Consider the following 19,900-nt stretch of genomic DNA (forward strand, 5'->3'; position numbering starts at 1 on the left):
TCAAGGTGCTCATGAGAAAGCTTTTATTTTTGCCAGCTGCCCAAGATGACAGAAACTGCATTTAACACCAGCACCGATTTGTCGTCCAAGTTTAAAATCAGTGTCCAGTTTAAGACCCGAGACTGTAGACTTCAGATAAAGAGCCAACGGGGACCAAGTCAACAGGATGAGAAGTACCCGGGCCACTGGGACTATCAGATAAACACAACAAGGTCATCCACACAGTGTTTGCGTTCAGCTTTGAAGCTCTCCCAAAATAAGTATTTCAAAAAAATTCTTCATTAGTGGGTCGAGAAATGTCTGAGATGGTTAGAGGAGGGAAGAAAAAAAAAACTAAAATAAAACTAGGTCCCTGAGCAGTCTGTACGTAGTCCCAGTGAATTCCAGAGTGCTTCACATGAACACTTTATTACTGTTCCTTACATCATGTCTGTTGGCTTGTGAGCTGTAGACACAAGATGACAACAAATCTACTGCAGGCCAATCACACACTGAGACCCCCCCCCCCCCAAGTCATTTTCAAAACATGCTTTCAGATAATTAACGGAATTCTCACATAGGGCAATTGATGCTCTACATTCTTTGGCTGTAAAACAATGGCTGTTGTCTGGTGGTCTGGCTGTGAGCGCAATGTGACAAAAAAAACAAAACAAAACAAAAAACAACAACAACACTTGGAGACTAACCCCATTTTCAGGGATGGGCGGATGATCGCAGTGGCCCAAAATACATCACAGGAATAATGCTCCACTTACATCACGCACACACAAAGATTTCAAGGCTCATTTTCATGTAATGGAGAGTTGAATCATTTTTCCAGGCCCCATCTGGCTGCTGCCGCCTCCGGCCGAATGGGCAGAGCCAAACTGAACAGAATACTGGGAAATTCTTATCAGGGCCACATAGTACTCAACCAGTGATGCAGTGTATTTCAAAAAAACATCATTTGGAGATGTTTTTGTGATGTTACAGCCTTAGCAATATCACATCTCACCCTGGTAAAAATTTCAGCTTGTTTACATTAGAAATGTCAATATTCAAGTATGAATCCAAGCGTTGGTGCACATTTGCTCAGAATGATGCATTTTGGCACATTAATAATAATAATAATAATACATTTCATTTATAAGCGCCTTTCAAAACTCTCAAGGTGACTTTAAATCCACAGGATAAGTTTTTCTGTGGGTGAACAGCGGCAGCCACACGCGCCAGCGTTCACTCAACCCGAAAGAAAATAGAAAGCTAGTAGATAGCCAATAGATAGCCAACAGATAGCTTGCTAGACAGTTAGCCACCTAGATATCACTATAGCTAATAGCTAGCCAGCTAGATAGTTAGCTAATACACTGAATGTTACTATTAAATACACAGATATAAAGCTAGCTAACCAGCCAGTAGATAGCTAATAGATAGCCAACAGATAGATAGATAGCCACTTAGATAGCTATATAGCTAATAATAATAATAATACATTTCATTGACATTGTGAGTCATTCGTACACGGTTCAAGACTCGAAGAAACACTCAGTCCCTCCTGAGTGGAGTTTCAAATGTACCGGTAATTTAGTTTTCTTCCACGTATATTATATAAGGGGGCAGCATTTCCCTTTTTTCCATGTCAGCGCTTTGTTCCAGCTTCAGCTGTTGTTCAAGCACTATATTAACCAATATGTATAGACATTCCCTACTTACGAACATTCGAGTTACGAACAGCGGTACATATGAACATTTTTGTTGTAACATAGGTAGTATTCTCTCCAGTTGTACATGTACATATTTTTATAGAGCATATATTTTATTAAATATTTATTTTTCAGTACAAACCAATACCTTAAACTTACATTCCATACAAAATATAGCCATGAAGCAACTTCCATACGAATTCACCTTACAAACGACTGTTCGGAACGTATCTCGTTCGTAAGTTGGGGAGCGTCTGTATATTGCATTGTATTTTGAACAGCCGCCCTCCTTTTAAGCTAATAGAGAACCAGAACCATATAATTTAGGAATTAGCATTTTTTTTATGTCGAAAGAAGAAGTCTAAGGTTTCTTACACTGCATTGAATGCTTATGTAGTCCGAATTCTCAATATTCTGTGGATCCTTGAATTTGAGTGACAATGACAAGAACCCTGGCACTGGAGTGGACACATTTTTGCACGTCGTCTGGCAGTGAATGAGTTCAGCTACTTGATTGTAACCAAGCCAAGAAACCTGACATGGCTTCATCAATATCAAAAGTAACTTGAAATACTATTTGAGCAGGAGTTGAGCGTCTGAGAGAACACGGGGTGGCAAATGATGGACCTACAAATATCTTTTGACTTATTGGATTGATTTCGGACCCATTAGTATTTCCCAGTGTTTTATTTACTGTGTTATGGTAACACAGAGACTTTTGCAAGAACACTGACTGTAAGAAATCACCACATATATTGCCAACACACAACAAGTGTGAGTGCCTGTGTCAGAAAGGAGGCAGTTTGCTCGTGTACCGTCTGTATTCACAGAAAAACAAGACGGCATCAATAATGTAGCATCTTGGCGAGTGGTAGTCCACAAAGTCCAATTAGCTTCAAAGCTAAAGGAACAAAGGCTTTGCTATTTGTCAAACAGGACATGCTGTAGTATACGCAGCTCCAACTCAGACCTGATCTGCAGCAAAGATCAAGTAAAGTGATGTTAGCGGGGCTCAGCGCAGGAAAGTCAAACTCCAAAGGCGGCTAAAAGAGATCTTCAAAAGAAACGTCCTTTCAGGACAGCCAGACAGGCCCACGTCAAACTTGCACTCCGCCTGCAAATTCACCTTTTACTTACAATCTCAACGGGATCAGTGCAACGGCTGACATTCGACTCAATTCGGCCTAACTGAGTTTGGTAGCGTGTGTGTTACATTCCGACAGGGCAACAAGTTGGTGTGCATTCAAATCTATTCTCTAAATACAGTAAAGTCTCGTTATATCGATATCGGATATATCGATAGTCCCGGTTATATCGATACTATTTCTATGCACGTACGGAGAAAATTACATGCAAACAGGGTCGGATATATCGATAGTCCCGGTTATATCGATATTTTTTCGGACTCCCTTGAATATCGATATAACGAGACTTTACTGTATATTGGTAGGTATGATTCAATTGATTGATTCAGACCATACAATGAAAAAAATATATACTAATACTAATACTAATACTAATACTAATACTAATAATACTACTACTAATAATAATAACCATCGTCATCATCATAATAATGTGTTTTCCGGTGTATAAGGCGCACCCAAAAGCTTTAATTTTCTTCAAAATCCCATCTAAAAACCACCTATTTAAAATTGCATTTTCTGTGTAGCTCTTTCTCTTGTTTCTATTTATAATAGTATTTTATTTATTGTATTCTATTTTGTGATTGTATTTTATTTATTATAGTACCTATGCTTGTCTATGGCTGTAAAGTGTCCTTGAGAGCTTTGAAAGGCGCTTAAAATATAATGTATTATTATTATTATTATTATTATTATTATTATTATTACATACACACACACACATTATCATTGAAGGTGCGCCTTATAGTCCGGTGCGCCTTATTCACCAGAAAATACGGTAATGAGTCCCGACTTTTGATTGGTGCAAAAGAGAACTACTCAAAATTGACCGCTTCTTATTAACTCATTCACAGCCATTCACGAATGTATTCAGGAATTGAAAATATGACGTAGAGCGCCATTCCCGAATTTGTTTGGGTTTTGTTTTTTCTTGCTACGGTGCCGATAAAGCGCTGGCCACAGCCTCTGGTCATTTTTTTTCCCTTCCACAAGGGGCAACATATCCCTTTCTTCCATGTTAGCGCTTTATTCCAGCTTCAGCTGTTGTTAAAACGCTATATAAACCAATATGTATCATTGTATTTTGGACAGCCACCCTCATTTCAAGCTCATATAACTCCATGACCATATCATTTAGGAATTAACTCCTTTTTTATGATGAAAGAAGAGAGTCTAAGGTTTCTTATTGTCACGATCTGGTTGCCGACCAACGGGTGCCGCTGTCGGCCCCGCCTGCAGCTGCACAGGTGTTGGTCGTTCCAATCAGTGGCAGTCAAAAGGACTCCCGGCACGACCATTCGGTGTTTGCTTCACCCTGTCGCGTTTGTTTCATCATGACAGATTTTTACTCATGGTTTTCTTTGATACTTTGTACTTTTCTGTTCAGATGACTTTGATGTTTTAGATATTGTTCCTGCTGACTTTATTTTAGTACAATTTGTCAAATACATCCCGCTGCTCCCTCCTGCCTGCTTTTTTGGGATCCACCACCATCACCACCTCGCAAACCGTGACACTTACGCTGCATTGAATGTTTATGTCGTCCTATAACTCAATATTTTGTGGATCCTGCAATTTGAGTGAAAATGACAAAAACCCTGGCACCGGAGTGGGCATATTTTTGCAGATATCTGGCAGTGAATGAGATACCAAAGTTAGCTAGGTCAACAAGTCAAGATGTGACATCGTGTTGTGTGTCAACGGTGACACTTACAGGTTTATATCGGAGGGCATCTCGGTAGGAGCCAAAGAGAGCGGCCTGCGCTCTCAGGAAGGCTCTTGCCACGCCGCTCCCTGTTGCTGTCGCCTGCTTCTTGAGCTTGCTCTTCAAAGAGGACACCTGGCGGTAAACATGATGAGAGAATGGCAGTGAGAGAGGTATGGATATAGAGGGGTAAAAAGTTAAATTAGCACCTCTGAAATTGGTGGGATGGCGGGGAAGCAGCTAGCCCATTCAATGTGTGAAATATCACATTGGCAGGTCATCACGAGAAAGAAAAATAGAAAGAGGAAAAGAAAAGGAATGCTCGAGCCTTACCAACGTTTGTACGCGTTGTGCTGCTCGGAGCACCTGCTGCTTTGCTAATTGAGCAGACGATGGGGAGTGGCAAGAGGGGAAATGGAAACTCACATCCGTGATTTTCCTCACATAGCCACTCTCTTTCCCGTCACCTTTTTTTTTTTGCTTTTGACTTTTTCCATTTCTTACCCCCCCTGCCCCCCCACCCGACTTCTTCTTTCCACCTCCACTGTGTTCCAGCCTTCCCGCGATGGCTCTTCCAGCTCACTCTAGAAAGAGCCTCTTGACATAAAATGTCTTTAATTATTTTCCCCCTCTCCAAGACACCAAGCGAGAGGAAAGGAGCAGCAGGCCCAAGCTTGTTTTAGGATGACAAAAGATTCACCCTGGCCACAGTCCCCGGGGAGTCTGGGAGAGAGGCAGTGGAGAGACTCTCCTCACCTGCTCAGCAGCAGTCTGACTGAGCAGGTGAGGAGGAAGAAGAGGAAAAGGCTGAAAAGAAGTGCTGGCTGCTCTCTGTGTGGGCTGTGCCTACTTTGCTGATTGTGCATCGTTTCATTTTTGGACTGTACAGTGATACCTTGGCTTATGAACTTAATTGGTTCCCAGACAGTGTGTGTAAGGTGAAAAGTGTGTATCTCAAAAATTAATTTCCCATAGGAAACCATTAAAATGAGAATAATGCATTCCCAGGTCCTCATAAAACTTAATTTTCTACTTTCTAATTTTCTAAGCCTTAAAACGACACAAAATATACCATATGTTATGTATAATAAATGTGCTATGTTATTATTATGAAAGAAATAAACTGTACTATATAATAAAGTTGTTTTATTTACCTTTGTGATGGTCGTTGATGGCTTGATAGAATGGATAGCTTTTTGCATAAAGTGTCTCAAGGAGCTCTGGGTTGTACATCTTGGAAGTTGTGATATTGCAACAGCAACAGATACAAGCAGACACACTAGAAACACCATTAATAGCGGATTCCCTTGCTTGTCTTTTCATTTCAAATTGAACTGATGGCTAGTGCGGGTTATTTGTGTAGCCTGATTAATGGGTGTTTTAACCTTGCAGTCTACATACACTCTGCCTTTGAACTATCAAAGTTGAAACGAGTCCAAATTTCACTGTTTTGGATACAATTATGTCACTCTTTCTTTGTCCTCTGCCTGTCTTTTTAATGTTTAAACCCCCTCCCCTCACTGCTGCGTTTTTGACCAATCACGTGGCTTTAACCGACGACTGGGGGCAGGGAATAGAGGACCAAAAAAAGCCGGCTGCCATTTTCTTGTTAGGAGAATGGGCTCGTTCGCGAACGACACATCACTCATTGTGGCAGTTCCGTGTGTACCCCGAAAAATAGTTCGTATGCCAAGGTAACATTTTCATAACGTTAACGTTCGTAAACCGAAAAGTTCCTAAGCCAAGGGGTTCGTAAACCGAGGTATCACTGTACTTTTCATTCGTTTTAAATTACAATAGATACAAGACTCATGATGTACATGGTTAACTATAACCGAAAATTTGGTTTTGGGAGGAAATGTTTATGCTGAATCATTTCAATGGCCTTGAGGAAGGCCAATCAATCAAGAAATGTAGAAATATTATTTTTTTTTATATTTATAATATTTTCCTTTCAGCTTTTCCTTCAAGGGCAAACAGCAAATCAGTGTCCTCCATCTTTAGAGGTTCGATCCGCATGTTTGTTTTGGCCAAGCTTGTACGTCGGATGCCCTTCCTGACACAACCCTCTGTATTTATCTGGGCTTGGAACCGGATTATTATTATTATTATTATTATTATTATTATATGTTCCACTCATTGCATTAATACAAGCCTACATTTAATGCTTATCTAACCAAAATAGTCCCTCACTTGTCAAAAAATTGCAATAAAAGTGCTGACTGCCAGTAAGTGAAGTCCATAACCAAATGACAGCATGTAGCTTGGCCTCACAGGACCAAGTGTGAACAGAGACGGGCCAAATCATCACGCTGTTAAGCGGCCGCGATCCCGAGACATTGCTGTCTGGATTTCCGCAATTAGCCGATCGGGAAAACTTCAGGGAGGAGAAGCAAAGTGTTCAGAGAGCTCAGGCGAAGGACAGGCGGAAAAGAACAGAGAGTGCGAGCAGAAGAAAGGAGGCAACAGAGAGACGGAGAGAGTGTGTCAGTCTTAAACTGGGACAGAGACAAAATGAGCAGCGTCGATTCATTCCTCCTGGGCTTTTCTCACTTTCCACAGCATCCCCCGCGCTGCCATTGCAAATGCTCTCGGGGCATCAAACAGAAAGTTGATCACGGTTAAATTAACAAGTTTCATCTCCATATTCACTCATTGTGCTAAATGCTTGAATGTTTGTGGAAAGCTCTTTCAAAAATTAATATTTCATGTTTATGTGCCTTTTCGGATACCCCCAATCCCCTTCCCCGCCATCTTTGCAATACATTAAAATGTCTCTTTATTTCTCCCGTATTTGCTGGTGGGTCGGGTGTAATAATAATAATAATAATAATAATAATAATAATAATAATTTTAGTAATAATAATAACAGTAATAGTAAGAGTAATAATAATAATAATAATTTTAGTAATAATAATAACAGTAATAGTAAGAGTAATAATAATAATAATAATAATAATAATAATAATAATAATAATTTTAGTAATAATAGTAATAGTAATAATAATAGTAATAATAATAATAATACATTGTATTTATAAGCGCCTTTCAAAACTTTCAAGGTCACTTTACAGTCACAGGATCAGTTTTTCTGTGGGTGAGCAGCGGCAGCTACATGCACCAGAGTTCACTCAACCTGGAATAACTCAAATAGATAGAAAGTTAGCTAGCTATCTAGCTAGCTAACTTTCTATAATTTCTAAAAATATACTTCAATAATTCATATAATAATAATTATAATAATAATAATAATAATAATAATATTACATTTCATTTCATTTATTAGCACCTTTCAAAACTGTCAAGGACACTTTATAGTCACAGGGTGTTGTCTAGAAAACATTTTAAATCTCTCCCAACAATTTTTGTTCTAGATTTTATATTGAAAATATGACGCGGTGTGCAATTCCCGAATTTCTTTGCGGGTTTTGGTTTTTTTTTTCCTTGCAGTGGAGGGGGGGTGACGATAAAGCAATGGTCAGACCCCTGTCAATGCTTTTTTCCATTCTGCGAACTCTACTAATCGAGCGTGTATTTTTTTCAATTACCTCATTCACGAATAAATTTGGGAATTGAAAATGGCATGTAGAGCGCCATTCCCAAATTTGTTCGGGTTTTGTTTTTTCTTGCCTGGGTGCCAATAAAGCGTTGGCCAGACCTCTGGCCATGTTTGGTCCCTTCCACGAGGGGGCAGCATTTACCTTTTGTACAGCCGCCCGCATTACAAGCTCAGATAACTCCAGAACCATACAACTTAGGAATGATATAGCGATTAAGTGCTGGTCAGACCTCTGGCAATGTTTTTTTTTTCCACAAGGGGTCAGTATTTCCCTTTTTTTCCATGTCAGCGCTTTGTTCCAGCTTCAGTTGTTGTTAAGACGCTATATAAACCAATATGTCTGTCTTGCATTGTATTTTGGACATCCACCCTCATTTCAAGCTCAAATAACTCAAAAACTTAGGAATGAACTTTTTTTTTCTGATGCAAGACAAGAGTCTAAGGTTTCTAACGTTGATGTAGTCCTAAAACTCAATATTCTAAGAGGGGGAGGCATACCCCAAAGACCGTCAGACAAGACAGGCTAGCTGAGTTTACGCTACAACTGGCTGAGAGCAGCGCAGTGGCAAAGACTTTTTAATGAGATGGGGACAATATCACTTGTGTTTTTTTTTGTCTCTCTTTCTCTTTTGTCTGTCTTTCTCTGTCAGTGTTAGGGGTGAAAAAGTTATGTTGAAAAGTTTAAGGTTGATTAAAATTCTTCCTTTGTCACATGTGGGTGATCAATCAACAGTTACAAATATATTGGCAGCGCGTGAAACACACTTGAATATCGGTTTTGTCAAGAGAGCCGAGAGCAAGGCGCCGCGATCGGGATGTGCATTTTACATATCACATAAAAAATAAAGGTGTTTGGTAATTGGAGTTTGACTGTGGAGCCCACGCGGCAATCATCAGGTACGTCTCTCCGGTAATGGTTCTGTCAAACTAATTAACTTCTCCAGTTTGAGTGAAACTAACGAGACGCGTACAGGCATCAGAGGAAGGCCAGGCTCTACAGGTGATAACCCTATTTGGCGGTGACATTTTTTAGTGTAAAGTCACAGTGGCGGTGATGAGATCAAAGCCAGCGAGTCCCCCCATTGGGTCCAATTAGAACTATTGCATTGTGCGGAGGAAAGGGTGGCGGCAGGAGAGGGGGAGTGGGCGTACGGAGGGGTGGTGGTGGGTTTAGGCAAAGAAAACTGTTGAGTTATGATATTCATAATCTATGCAGAGAGGCCTTTTCAGCCCAGGTCTTCTCCCCAAAGCTGTGATCTTTTCAATTTACATCAAGGGAGGACGCTCGCGGATGAAAGCGGGGCATCCGAAGCGCGCAGCCCACAGAGGGCAGACACGGGGCCTCATTAAGGCCCGGGCCCAGCTAGCTCCAAACAGGGTTTTGAAGTGCGTCACATAAAGAGCATGAGGTCGAAAGTCAGACAACGAGCAGATCTCCATTTAACTCTCCAGCTGGAAACGATAATTAGCAGGTGCAATGACGATCTCTGCCTGATTGTAACGGATGATACCGCACTATTAAGACATCTGTGCGCATGTACTGCGATGCATTAATATGTATACAAAAAAATTAAGTATGCCTATTATGGGGGAGATACTGACGTTCAGCCAAATCGTTCACGTTCGTCTAAAAAAAAAAAAGCCTTGCTGAAATATTGATCGTCACTTGTTGAAATAAATGCACCAGTGCGCTAGGACTGTGACACTTTCTGATGCCCATGCGATGAATGATAAAACTGTATTTTATACACTCTTATGTCGTGTGCATGCAGGAAATGTGTATGCGCATTTAAAACAGATCCAGCATCTTAATGCTCTAATGAGACGTTAATAAACACACACACACACACACACACACACACACACACACACACACACACACACACACACACACAAACACGCACATATGCGATGGAAACAGGTCACATTGACATTAACAGTTTGGTATCGGATTGGATTAGCCTTTATGAGTCTCGCAGTAGAAAAATTCTGCACTGCGAGACTCATAAAGGTAAATCCAATCCAATCCACATTTACATTTCACAGCAACAAAGTGAAAAATGGAAGAGGAAAGGTAACGAAGAAGTAGAAAAACAAAATAAAGGACCGGCTGTGAAGGCAGGCACTCTCGCGGCACCATCTTGATGTCAAAACAACAACAACAACAAAAAACGTCATTAAAGACGCTCCCAACTTGTGAATGAGAAACGATACGAACTGTCGTTCGTAAGGTGAATTTGTTCATAAGTTGCTTCAGTGCTAGATTTTGGATGGAACGTATGTTTAAGGCTTATATAAGTATGTTTAAGGCTTATAATAATAATACATTTTATTTATAGGCGCCTTTCAAAACTCTCAAGGACACTTTACAGTCACAGGATTTTTTTTTCTGCGGGTGAGCAGCGGCAGCCACAAGCGCCAGCGTTCACTCAACCCGGAAGTAACATAAAGTAAAAAAAAAAAAGGTCTACAAAAGTTTTTGGTGTGTGTTATATAAGTATGTTTAAGGCTTGTATAAGTAAAATATATTCTCTGGAACTGGAAAGAATACTACGTATGTTACTACAAAAATATTTGTATGTACTGTTGTTCGTAACTTGAATGTTCGTAAGTAGGGAAGAGTTTCTAACATGTAAACAGTTCCCATGTAAATTGGCTTCAATTCCAAGCCGCGGCAGTTCCACATACGCATCGGCGCTCTGCGCTAACGCTCTGTGTGCTCCCCCCTTCCCCTGCCCGCCTCAGCACGATGAGTGACAGAGCTTTCAGCTGCTCTGCCCCCCAACTTTGGAACTCACTTCCTCCCAACATTTGTAACATCGATTCCCATCTCAAAACCCACCTATTTAAAATTGCATTTTCTGTGTAGCTCTCTTTTGTCTGTATTTAAAATTTTATTTTATTTTATTTATTGTATTCTATTTGTGATTGTATTTTATTTATTATAGTACCTATGCTTGTGACTGTAAAGTGTCCTTGAGAGCTTTGAAAGGTGCTTAAAGAACAACCGACATCACTTTTTTGTTTCCTAACTCATATCAGAAAAATGTTTTATAGCATCAAAAATACCCAAAACACGCAGTATGATATTTTTGTCAAATGCAAGACACCAATAAAAATGAATTAAAGTGTCCAAAATCTGCAAAAAAAAAATTAACCCGGAAGTGGCCAGTTTAAGAAGGTCCCACCCCTTGTTCGTGGCGTCACCCCAAGACGTCTTGCCTTGCTGGAGAATCAAAACAATGGCTTCAGATTCGGAGAATATGCTTTCTTGTTTCTCATCCAGTTATGAATATGATTCAAATAGTCCTGAAGAAGAAAGCATAAATGTTTGCAATAGATTAAAGAATTTATTCAGTGCCATTTTGAGGGGGAAAATGTAGCACTAAAAAAGAGGCAGAAAATGGCGACAAAGCGCCGTGTAAGGAATTAATCACCCCGTTTCCACAGTCTAATTAATTCCTTACACTGAGCTTTGTCGCCCTCTTCTTGGTGCAACACGAAGTTTTCAGACCAAACAAGTACAGCAAAATACATTGACGTGATGGAAGGACTGCGACAATGTGTACTTTTCTCTGTCAGGGGCGTTCCTTCAGTGACGTCACGTACGGACTCGTCCCCAACTCAAAAACAAGACTTCCGGAATATTCAGCGCGAGTCTTAAAACGTAAAATATAACTATATGCGGTGGAATCTATGCAAAATACGCTCAGTAGAAGTCATTTAGAGCCATTTTACAAATTATGGACACAACTTGTCCAGAGACGTCAGTTGTCCTTTAAAATGTATTATTATTATTATTATTATTATTATTATTTAGTATTATTTTAATACCACATCATACCCTTCTCTATCATGAGGGCAGTGACTATTGTGAAATGTGAAAATACAACAGTATCAATTCATGCATGAAATTTCAAATGTACTGTTTTGTAAAAATGAGTAGTGATATTACTATTATACTATTACTTATACTTATGCTATTATACTTGCTTAATTGCATTCCTTAACAGAAGTGCATCTTTAGTGCGTTAATGTAATCCACTGGATGCAATTTCAGACAAAGATGCCAAAAGTGAGCTGGCTCAAATTTCAGGTCAATTCCATCTCAACTTCTTATTCCCGTGCAAAATGGTGAAATATTTGAAAGGTTACTGGAAATACAAGTTGGAGTTAAATATTTCACAAAGTTGGCCCTGAGTGACAGCGTCAGGTTGTTTCGTATTCGGAAAAAAAAAACATATTATAATAGTATACAGTAAAGTCTCGTTATATCGATATTCAAGGGAGTCCGAAAAAATATCGATATAACCGGGACTATCGATATATCCGACCCTGTTTGCATGTAATTTTCTCGTGCGTGCATAGAAATAGTATCGATATAACCGGGACTATCGATATATCCGATATCGATATAACGAGACTTTACTGTACTTGTTATTGAAAATTACAGAACAAGCAAATACATTCAAACTAAGTTGCACACAAAAACACACTAAAATTTAGCGTCATCAGGAACTTTCGGCCCTGACACTTGTCTGTTGTACAAAAAAAGAATAGTTTTCTATACCCCCAATGCCAAAAAAAAATCCCCACAAAAAGATCCTCTGAATGTTTTGTTTAAGAGTCTGTCCATGGAAAGAAAGCCATGGGGACGCAATTAAAGAACTACAAAGAAAAAAAAACTGTGATGAAAATCTCCCACTTTCTTTTGATGTGCAGCAGTTTGAACTGTATGCACACACAGAAATATGAACAAAGACACACTGAACAGGCATGTCCTTTCACATGTGAGCACAAATAAAATATGCTCTTTTCAACTCTGGGAATGATGTTTTTTTTATTGTATTTAAAGTCGGAGAAATTGAAGGTTGTCAAGGACTTAAAATAATGAGGAAAATAGTCTGTTTTTCAAACACGCCTTTGACGGTGTTTGATCAAGTTAAAATACGGAGACGATTAACTGCAATTAAGGTGCAGTGAGACGTGTCATTTTTTGGAGTTTCACAGCGTGTCGTACAGGCGACATGATGCGCGAGTCAGGCGAAATAAATCAGGGAGGAAAAGACGGCGGTTTAATGGGCGACGCGATGAGAGTTTCCCTTGTGTGGGGGCTATTTTGCCAAGCTGACCTCTTAAAGCCGCTGAGCGGCTGAGTTTTGCATACATAATTAACTACAGTTAAATGTCATCTCTAGCATCGTCGAACCAACCCAGTGGGTGATGTTGAACCGCCCTCTTTCTTTTTTTTTTACTTCTGATCCACATAAATGCGTACATGTTAAGTTTCAGAAATCACAAATAGGGAGATTTTCATACTCGCGACTCTGTGGTGTGTGTCAAAATAATGTGAGTGTTACAAAACTGTAAATTAAAGGACAACCGACGCCTCCGGAAATCACTTCACATGACTTCTACTGAGCGTATTTTACAAAGATTCCACCGCATATAGCTATATTTTACGTTTGAAGACTCAGGAATATTTAGGAAGTCCTGTTTTTGAGTTGGTGACGATTCCTGACGTCACGTCACGACACGAACGCTCTCGACCGAGAAAGCGACACACAATGCATTTTGGGTACTTTGTTAGGTCTGAAAACATGGTGTTGATCCGTGTTGATGGCGAAATTAGAAGGAAAACACATAAATAACGTGATGGTGAATCGTTGTGTGTTGCACCAAGACTACTATTTGATACGAGTTGACACAAATTCCCAGCAGACAAATCAGCCCATTTCCAACGGAGTTTGGGCGCCATCTGGTGCATTTTCTGGGACGCTACATTTCAGTCCAGATGCCTCAAAATGACACGGAATAACTTCTTTAATCGATTGCAAACATGTATGCTTTCCTCTTCAGAACTATTTCAATCATATTCATAACTGGATGAGTAACAAGAAAGAAACAAGTACATAAAACACAAAAATGCTTTCATTGTTTTATATTTAGTTATTTTATTTTAATTAGTATAAAAATGTAATGAACTGTCATGTATTGTGTCAATAGTTGCTTTATAAAAAATACTTTTATATAATATTTACTGCTGGTGAAGAATGTGTTAATTGTTTTCATTTGTTGATCGACTATTTACTGATTCCTCATGTTGCACAGTTTTGTCGTGTTTCGCAATGTTTTTTTTCCACCATGGCTGACCGAAATATGCACACACCAAATTGAACAAAATAAAAATGATACTCAACGATTGCTTGCTCTTATCCAAGAATATTCAGTTTTCCAACCTGACTGAAATTTACATTCATATCTTTCTTTTTCCCCCCTTCGGGACGCTTTGGAATCTCGCTGCGACTATCAGCCATGTTTATTTGTCTGCTGTTCTCAAACGTATGAGATCACGTGCACTGCGAGACTTGAGCTATTCTCGATTCTCAATTTTTGAGCGCAGGTAGAAAATGACGGTGATTGAGGCTATTTGCAGTTCGGTCACTTTCCAAATCAGGGCGAATGGTATTGTTACAAAATGGTGTGAAAAATAAGAGCGACAAAAGAAGACAATTTTTTTTTTTGCTCTCTAATCGTAAGTATTGTGGTCAAAATCAGGAGTATCCCGACCAAATTGTGAAACTTAAATTGTACGTAAGTGCAAATTGAAAATCAAGGCCAAGTGATCAACGTAAATGAGTGTGGTGGCGTGTGCGCCTCTGTGTGTAGACAATTTGGGGCCATTTCACAATCTCAAAGGGAAAACTAGTTATCTAAAAACAAAAAGCATAAAAAAAATAAATAAATAATGGCAAACAAGAAAAATAAAACCTTTTGGTTTGGGAATGTCGCGGCATTGTTTTACCAGGGATGCATCTGGGAAAGTAAAGAAGGGAGCCCTTGTGTCTGAAAAATTCTAAAATTGATAGGCCCGATTTAAGTACATTGTCGAAGTATACAAAACTGATTGAAATATATCAAAACACATTCAAAGGAGCATATTTCTAAATTGCAAATAAAAAAAACATTTTTTGACTGTAATCTATTTTTTCTTATATATATATATATATATATATATATGTGTGTGTGTGTGTGTATCTCTGTCTTTTTGCCGTCATACTATTTATTTATTTATTCATTTATTTATTTGTGTGTGTGTGTGTATTTGTGTATTTATTTATTTATTTATTTATTTATTCCCCAAAATGGCAGCACGTGAACACGCAGCGGCTCCCCTCTCTCTCCCGTTGGCGTTTTCGTGTTTATTATGTTTGTTAAATATAGTGCCTTGCACGCTGGGTCCGAGAGGACAGTCATTTCATCTGTGCTGTATGTCATTCACATTAGCATATTTGACAATAAAGCTGACTTTGACTTTGATATATCAAGAATTTTAATTCAAGTCAAATAATGTATTCATACATAAAATAAAGTTTTTCCTATTTTCTTTAGTTACTACACAATCATTCCTATTTTGATATTCTACAGTATTACAGTAAAGACAAAGCTTAGCACTTAACACAATATTTCTTACTAGTATCTACTTTAACACATTTCTTTGCTTTTAAGATTTGTGTTATGCTGTAATTGCTCTGAAATCGCTCCCATTAGCTACTAAATTCGAATCATTAACAGCAGTTTGCTGAAAAGAATTGTCACTATCTTCCGTTGCTTCTTAAAAAACGAAAATATATTGGTTTGCTGGTTGTTTTACTCCTGTTCTCTCGCCCCATAACGCAACCATTGATGTCAATGTGTTCGATGTAAATACCGCAATGCACCATGGGCAATTGAATGTTCGATTAACTCTTTCGGCGGTTTCCCACGGATCACAACGTAGATTAAATATATTTGTTTACTGCTTGTTTTTAATGTTTTTAGTTTAAAGTTTTACCCAAGTTCTCTCACTCTATCTTGCAACCATCTCCGTCAATGCCGTTCGATGTAAATACTGCAATGCAACATGGGTAAATGAATACAGTATTCGATTAGCTATTTCGGTAGTTTCCGGCGGATCACGACGTTAAAGTTAAAACCTTTAAAGGAAAACAAACGGGTTTTCAATTGTTGTTTACCTAAATGTATTTCTTTAGCTATTTTAATAGAAGTATGTCATATACGGCGCAGACTATATCGCGATATGCGCTAATCGTAATAAAGTTACAAAGTTGCGCCAGTGGCTGTCAAAATGCGTAAATGTCGGAAGCTTTACTGTAGATTTATTTGGAAATCGCCAGCCTTATGTTTCAGCGCGACTGCAAATGTTGGAAGTTTGCCCACAGCTGATGATGATGATGTCGATGTTGCTTTCCGAGAGCGAGTATCAAATTAAATCCAGGATGTTTGATTAAGTGTGCCAGGTGATCTCAGGAGAGGAGTGCAGACACGACACTCAGCCCCCTCATTCATTTGTAAACCTCCAAAGAAAGGCTTGAAATACAGGAAGTGGGAGTGTACGTCGTATATTTACCCCTTGATTGGGAATACAAATGATCAAATGCGTGAGGGCTGCGAGCGTATGGGTACACGGTGTCAGCAAAGCAGCGAGAGGCAAGAGAAGAGGAGAAAGAGAAGGAATTAGACTGTGAAGAGAGCATCTGAAAAATTCGCATGTAACGCCCCATTGTAGCGTTTCACTTGAACACGTGGCACAGAAAGAATAATACATGAAAAATTGGTTGCAGATCAGTTGTGGGGGATCAAATGAGAATCGGGATTCAGTCACACACTGTTTGTTTTTGGAATTAACACACTCCTAATTTTCTATTCTTGGATACTTTTAATGACTAGCGAGGTAAACAGCCCAACCGACCAAAAGCCAATTATAAAGTTATCAGCGCAATGTCTATGCTGCAGAGGAGAAGCGGTGTGTTTCAGAAAAAGAAGAAGAAAAAAAATACCTTGATCTTCCAGTAGGAAATTACTATTTTCCTCTTCGGGATGCTTGTCAACACATTGATTTTACTGACACAAGCACGGTCTTTGTGCAATTAATATTGTTTATTTTATGCATATGGAGTACTCGAACTTCAATTCTTCGCAAAGTCTAAGATGTTTTTTTTTTTCTTTTTTCGGGGAGATAATCAAAACTAAGGAAAACAAAGTAAATAAGCAAAAGCCATAAAAAGCAACAACAACAACAAAAATTGCCTGGTGTTGTTAAAAATGGAAAGGTTCCTTTTGTGTCATATTTTGTGTCCTATTACCTTTACCCGATCATTCAGATCTTTCTGCCTTTTGTTTTTCCTTTTTTTGTTGTTGTGTGTTTTTTTTAACTCATTCACTGCCAGACAGGGGCAAAAATGTGTCCACTTTAATGCCGGGGTTTTTGTCAGTGACACGTGAATTCCAGTTACCCACAGATATGTTGAGTTTTAGGACTGCAGAAACATTCAATACAGCATTAGAAACCAAAGACTCTCTTCTTTCATCAGAAAAAAGAGTTAATTCCTAAATTATATGGGTCTGGAGTTACAGTGATACCTTGGCTTACGAACTTAATTGGTTCCCAGACAGAGTGGGTAAGGCGAAAAGTGTGTCTCCCAAAACACAATTTCACAAAGGAAACCATTACAATGAGAATAATCCATTCCCAGGTCCTCATAAAATATGATTTTCTACTTTCTAATTTTCTAAGCCTTAAAACTACACAAAATATACCGTATTTTATGTATAATAAATGTGCTATGGTATTAGAATTAAAGAAATAAACTGTACAGTATAATAAAGTTGTTTTATTTACCTTTGTGATGGTTGTTGATGGCTTGATGGAATGGAGTGACCGGTTTCATCAGCATTAAACAATTGATGAGGAATCTAGCCTTATTCTTTCGCCCTCTTGAGGAATGGTCCCTTGTAGATGCTTTCTCTGCTATAATTTTACCTTGTTCCTCATCAATTGTGTTCTGTTTAGCTGGGTTGATAGCTTTTTGCATAAAGTGTACAGATGGCTTGTGCAGGTTATTTGTGGAGCCTGATTGATGGGAATTTTCACCTTGCAGTCTACACTCTGCCTTTGAACTATCAAAGTTGAAACGAGTCCAAATTCCACTGTTTTCGATCCATTTTATCACTCTCTCTCTGTGGTCTGCCTGTCTCTTTAATCTTTAACCCCCTTCCCTCACTGCTGCGTTCTTGACCAATCACGTGGCTTTAACCAAAGACTGGGGGCGGAAAATAGAGGGCAAAAACAGTCGGCTGCCATTTTCTTGTTAGGAGAACGGGACACATCACTCATTGTGGCGCTCCGTGTGTATCCCGAAAAATAGTTCATATGCCAAGGTAAAATTTTCATAAATGTAACATTCGTAAACCGAAAAGTTTGTATGCGTAAACCGAGGTATCACTGTATATGAACTTGAAATGAGGGCGGCTGTCCAAAATACAATGCAATACATACATATTGCTTCATATGGCGCTTTAACAACAGCTGAAGCTGGAACAAAGCGCTAACATGGAAAAAAGGGAAATGGTGCCCCCTTGTGGAAGCGAAAAACATTGCCAGAGTTACGGCCAGCGCTTTAATGGCACCCAAGCAAAACAAAAAAAAACCCTGAACAAATTCAGGAATGGGCGCTCTATGTCATATTTTCAACTCCCAAATAAATTTGCGAATGGCAGTGAATGAGTTAAGCAAACGGAACTGCTACTGGCATGGTAGCGTTTGTGAAAGTCAATAAATCTAAAATATTACGTGTGAAATTGTGAGGAAAGACCATTAAAGGGGCGTGCAGTCTTGGAGCCAGTGTAAGGGTCCCGGTCTGAGGAAGGACGGCTAATTCGGGACAACTGTGAACTCTGAACCTGCTAAAAACACGACCACTGGTCAGTCAACCCGCCTAATAGGGTCCACATGTGCTCACAGCCTGTGTCGCCTTCATTAGCGGGATATCAGAAGCTTTGCTTGAATCAATATGAGGGCGCTTCATTTTTGCTCTTAGTTACACTTGCAATAGACGTAAAAATCCAGCCTGTAGCCTTACGCTTTGAATTTCTTTCACTCTATTTATACACAAAGTGACACCGGGCTTTTAAAGTCAGAATAATAGGCGCGCTTTGGAGAGAAAAAATGGGGGGGGGGGTGAGTTGTGAGGGGGCTTCAGTGGCTCGCAAACAATGTGTGGTTGCGAAGCTCCGGCAGAGAATCACTCAGCATTAATCAAGACTGCGGGCCTCTGTTTGACTATACAATACCTCAACCCCCCCCCCTCCCCCGTCTGTAAACACAAACATCAAATGCCACGTGGCACGTCCTCGTCGCTAACAAGATGACTAACAAGAGACCTGGAATTCCACTTAATTAGTACCTGCTCGCTTGCTTATTAATCCGGCGGCCCAGGTGAAAAGATGAGAGCAAGCAGCAGAAAAAGCAAAAGAAATAGGACGGGAAACAACAACAGTCATTTGCCGGGTTATATATATTGATGTGAGTGTACGTTCCGTTTCGGGTGCTGTAATTTGATATGACGTGCGGGCTATGTTCTGTGATTAGTCAGGGAAAACGGTGAGCACCTGATCAAAGCAACACAAAAAAAAAAGAAAGAAAAGGATCAGTGGGCCACTTCGTTTATCACAAGGCTTTCTTCCCTCTTGGCTTCTGTTGCTTCACAAAAATCCTGGCTCGGTTATACGACAAGCTCATTTTACAAATAATTTTAGCTTGACTCGCAGGTCGCAGTGCTAAATTGCACTCTTATCAATATCGGTACCTTCCCTTGAATTTTAGCCGTCAATCATGTAATTTAACTGATTCACTACCAGACGAGGTGTAAAAATGTGTCCACTCCAGTGCCAGGGTTTTTGTCATTGTCACTTGAATTCCATGACCCATAGAATATTGCGTTTTAGGACTACATAAACATTCAATGCA

The 19,900-nt window shown here is 39.4% G+C and overlaps 1 protein-coding gene across 5 annotated transcripts in view; it reads right to left on the minus strand.

Moving 5' to 3' along the window:
- The window catches only part of dennd1b (DENN domain containing 1B), a 163,316-nt gene that overhangs the window by 42,361 nt on the left and 101,055 nt on the right, over positions 1 to 19,900 (minus strand). For all 5 annotated transcript variants that reach the window (XR_016115620.1, XM_089001451.1, XM_089001453.1 and 2 more), the window contains one exon: positions 4,542 to 4,667. Coding sequence is in view for 4 of the 5 variants with exons in the window: in XM_089001451.1 (XP_088857577.1) it covers positions 4,542 to 4,667 (126 nt within the window). In the remaining variant the exon portion in view is untranslated. The remainder of the gene's footprint in view (positions 1 to 4,541; positions 4,668 to 19,900) is intronic.

The sequence above is a fragment of the Hippocampus bargibanti genome, linkage group LG07 (genome assembly GCF_051943395.1).
Source record: "Hippocampus bargibanti isolate YZ-2025 linkage group LG07, ASM5194339v1, whole genome shotgun sequence".
Classification (NCBI taxonomy): Eukaryota; Metazoa; Chordata; class Actinopteri; order Syngnathiformes; family Syngnathidae; genus Hippocampus; species Hippocampus bargibanti.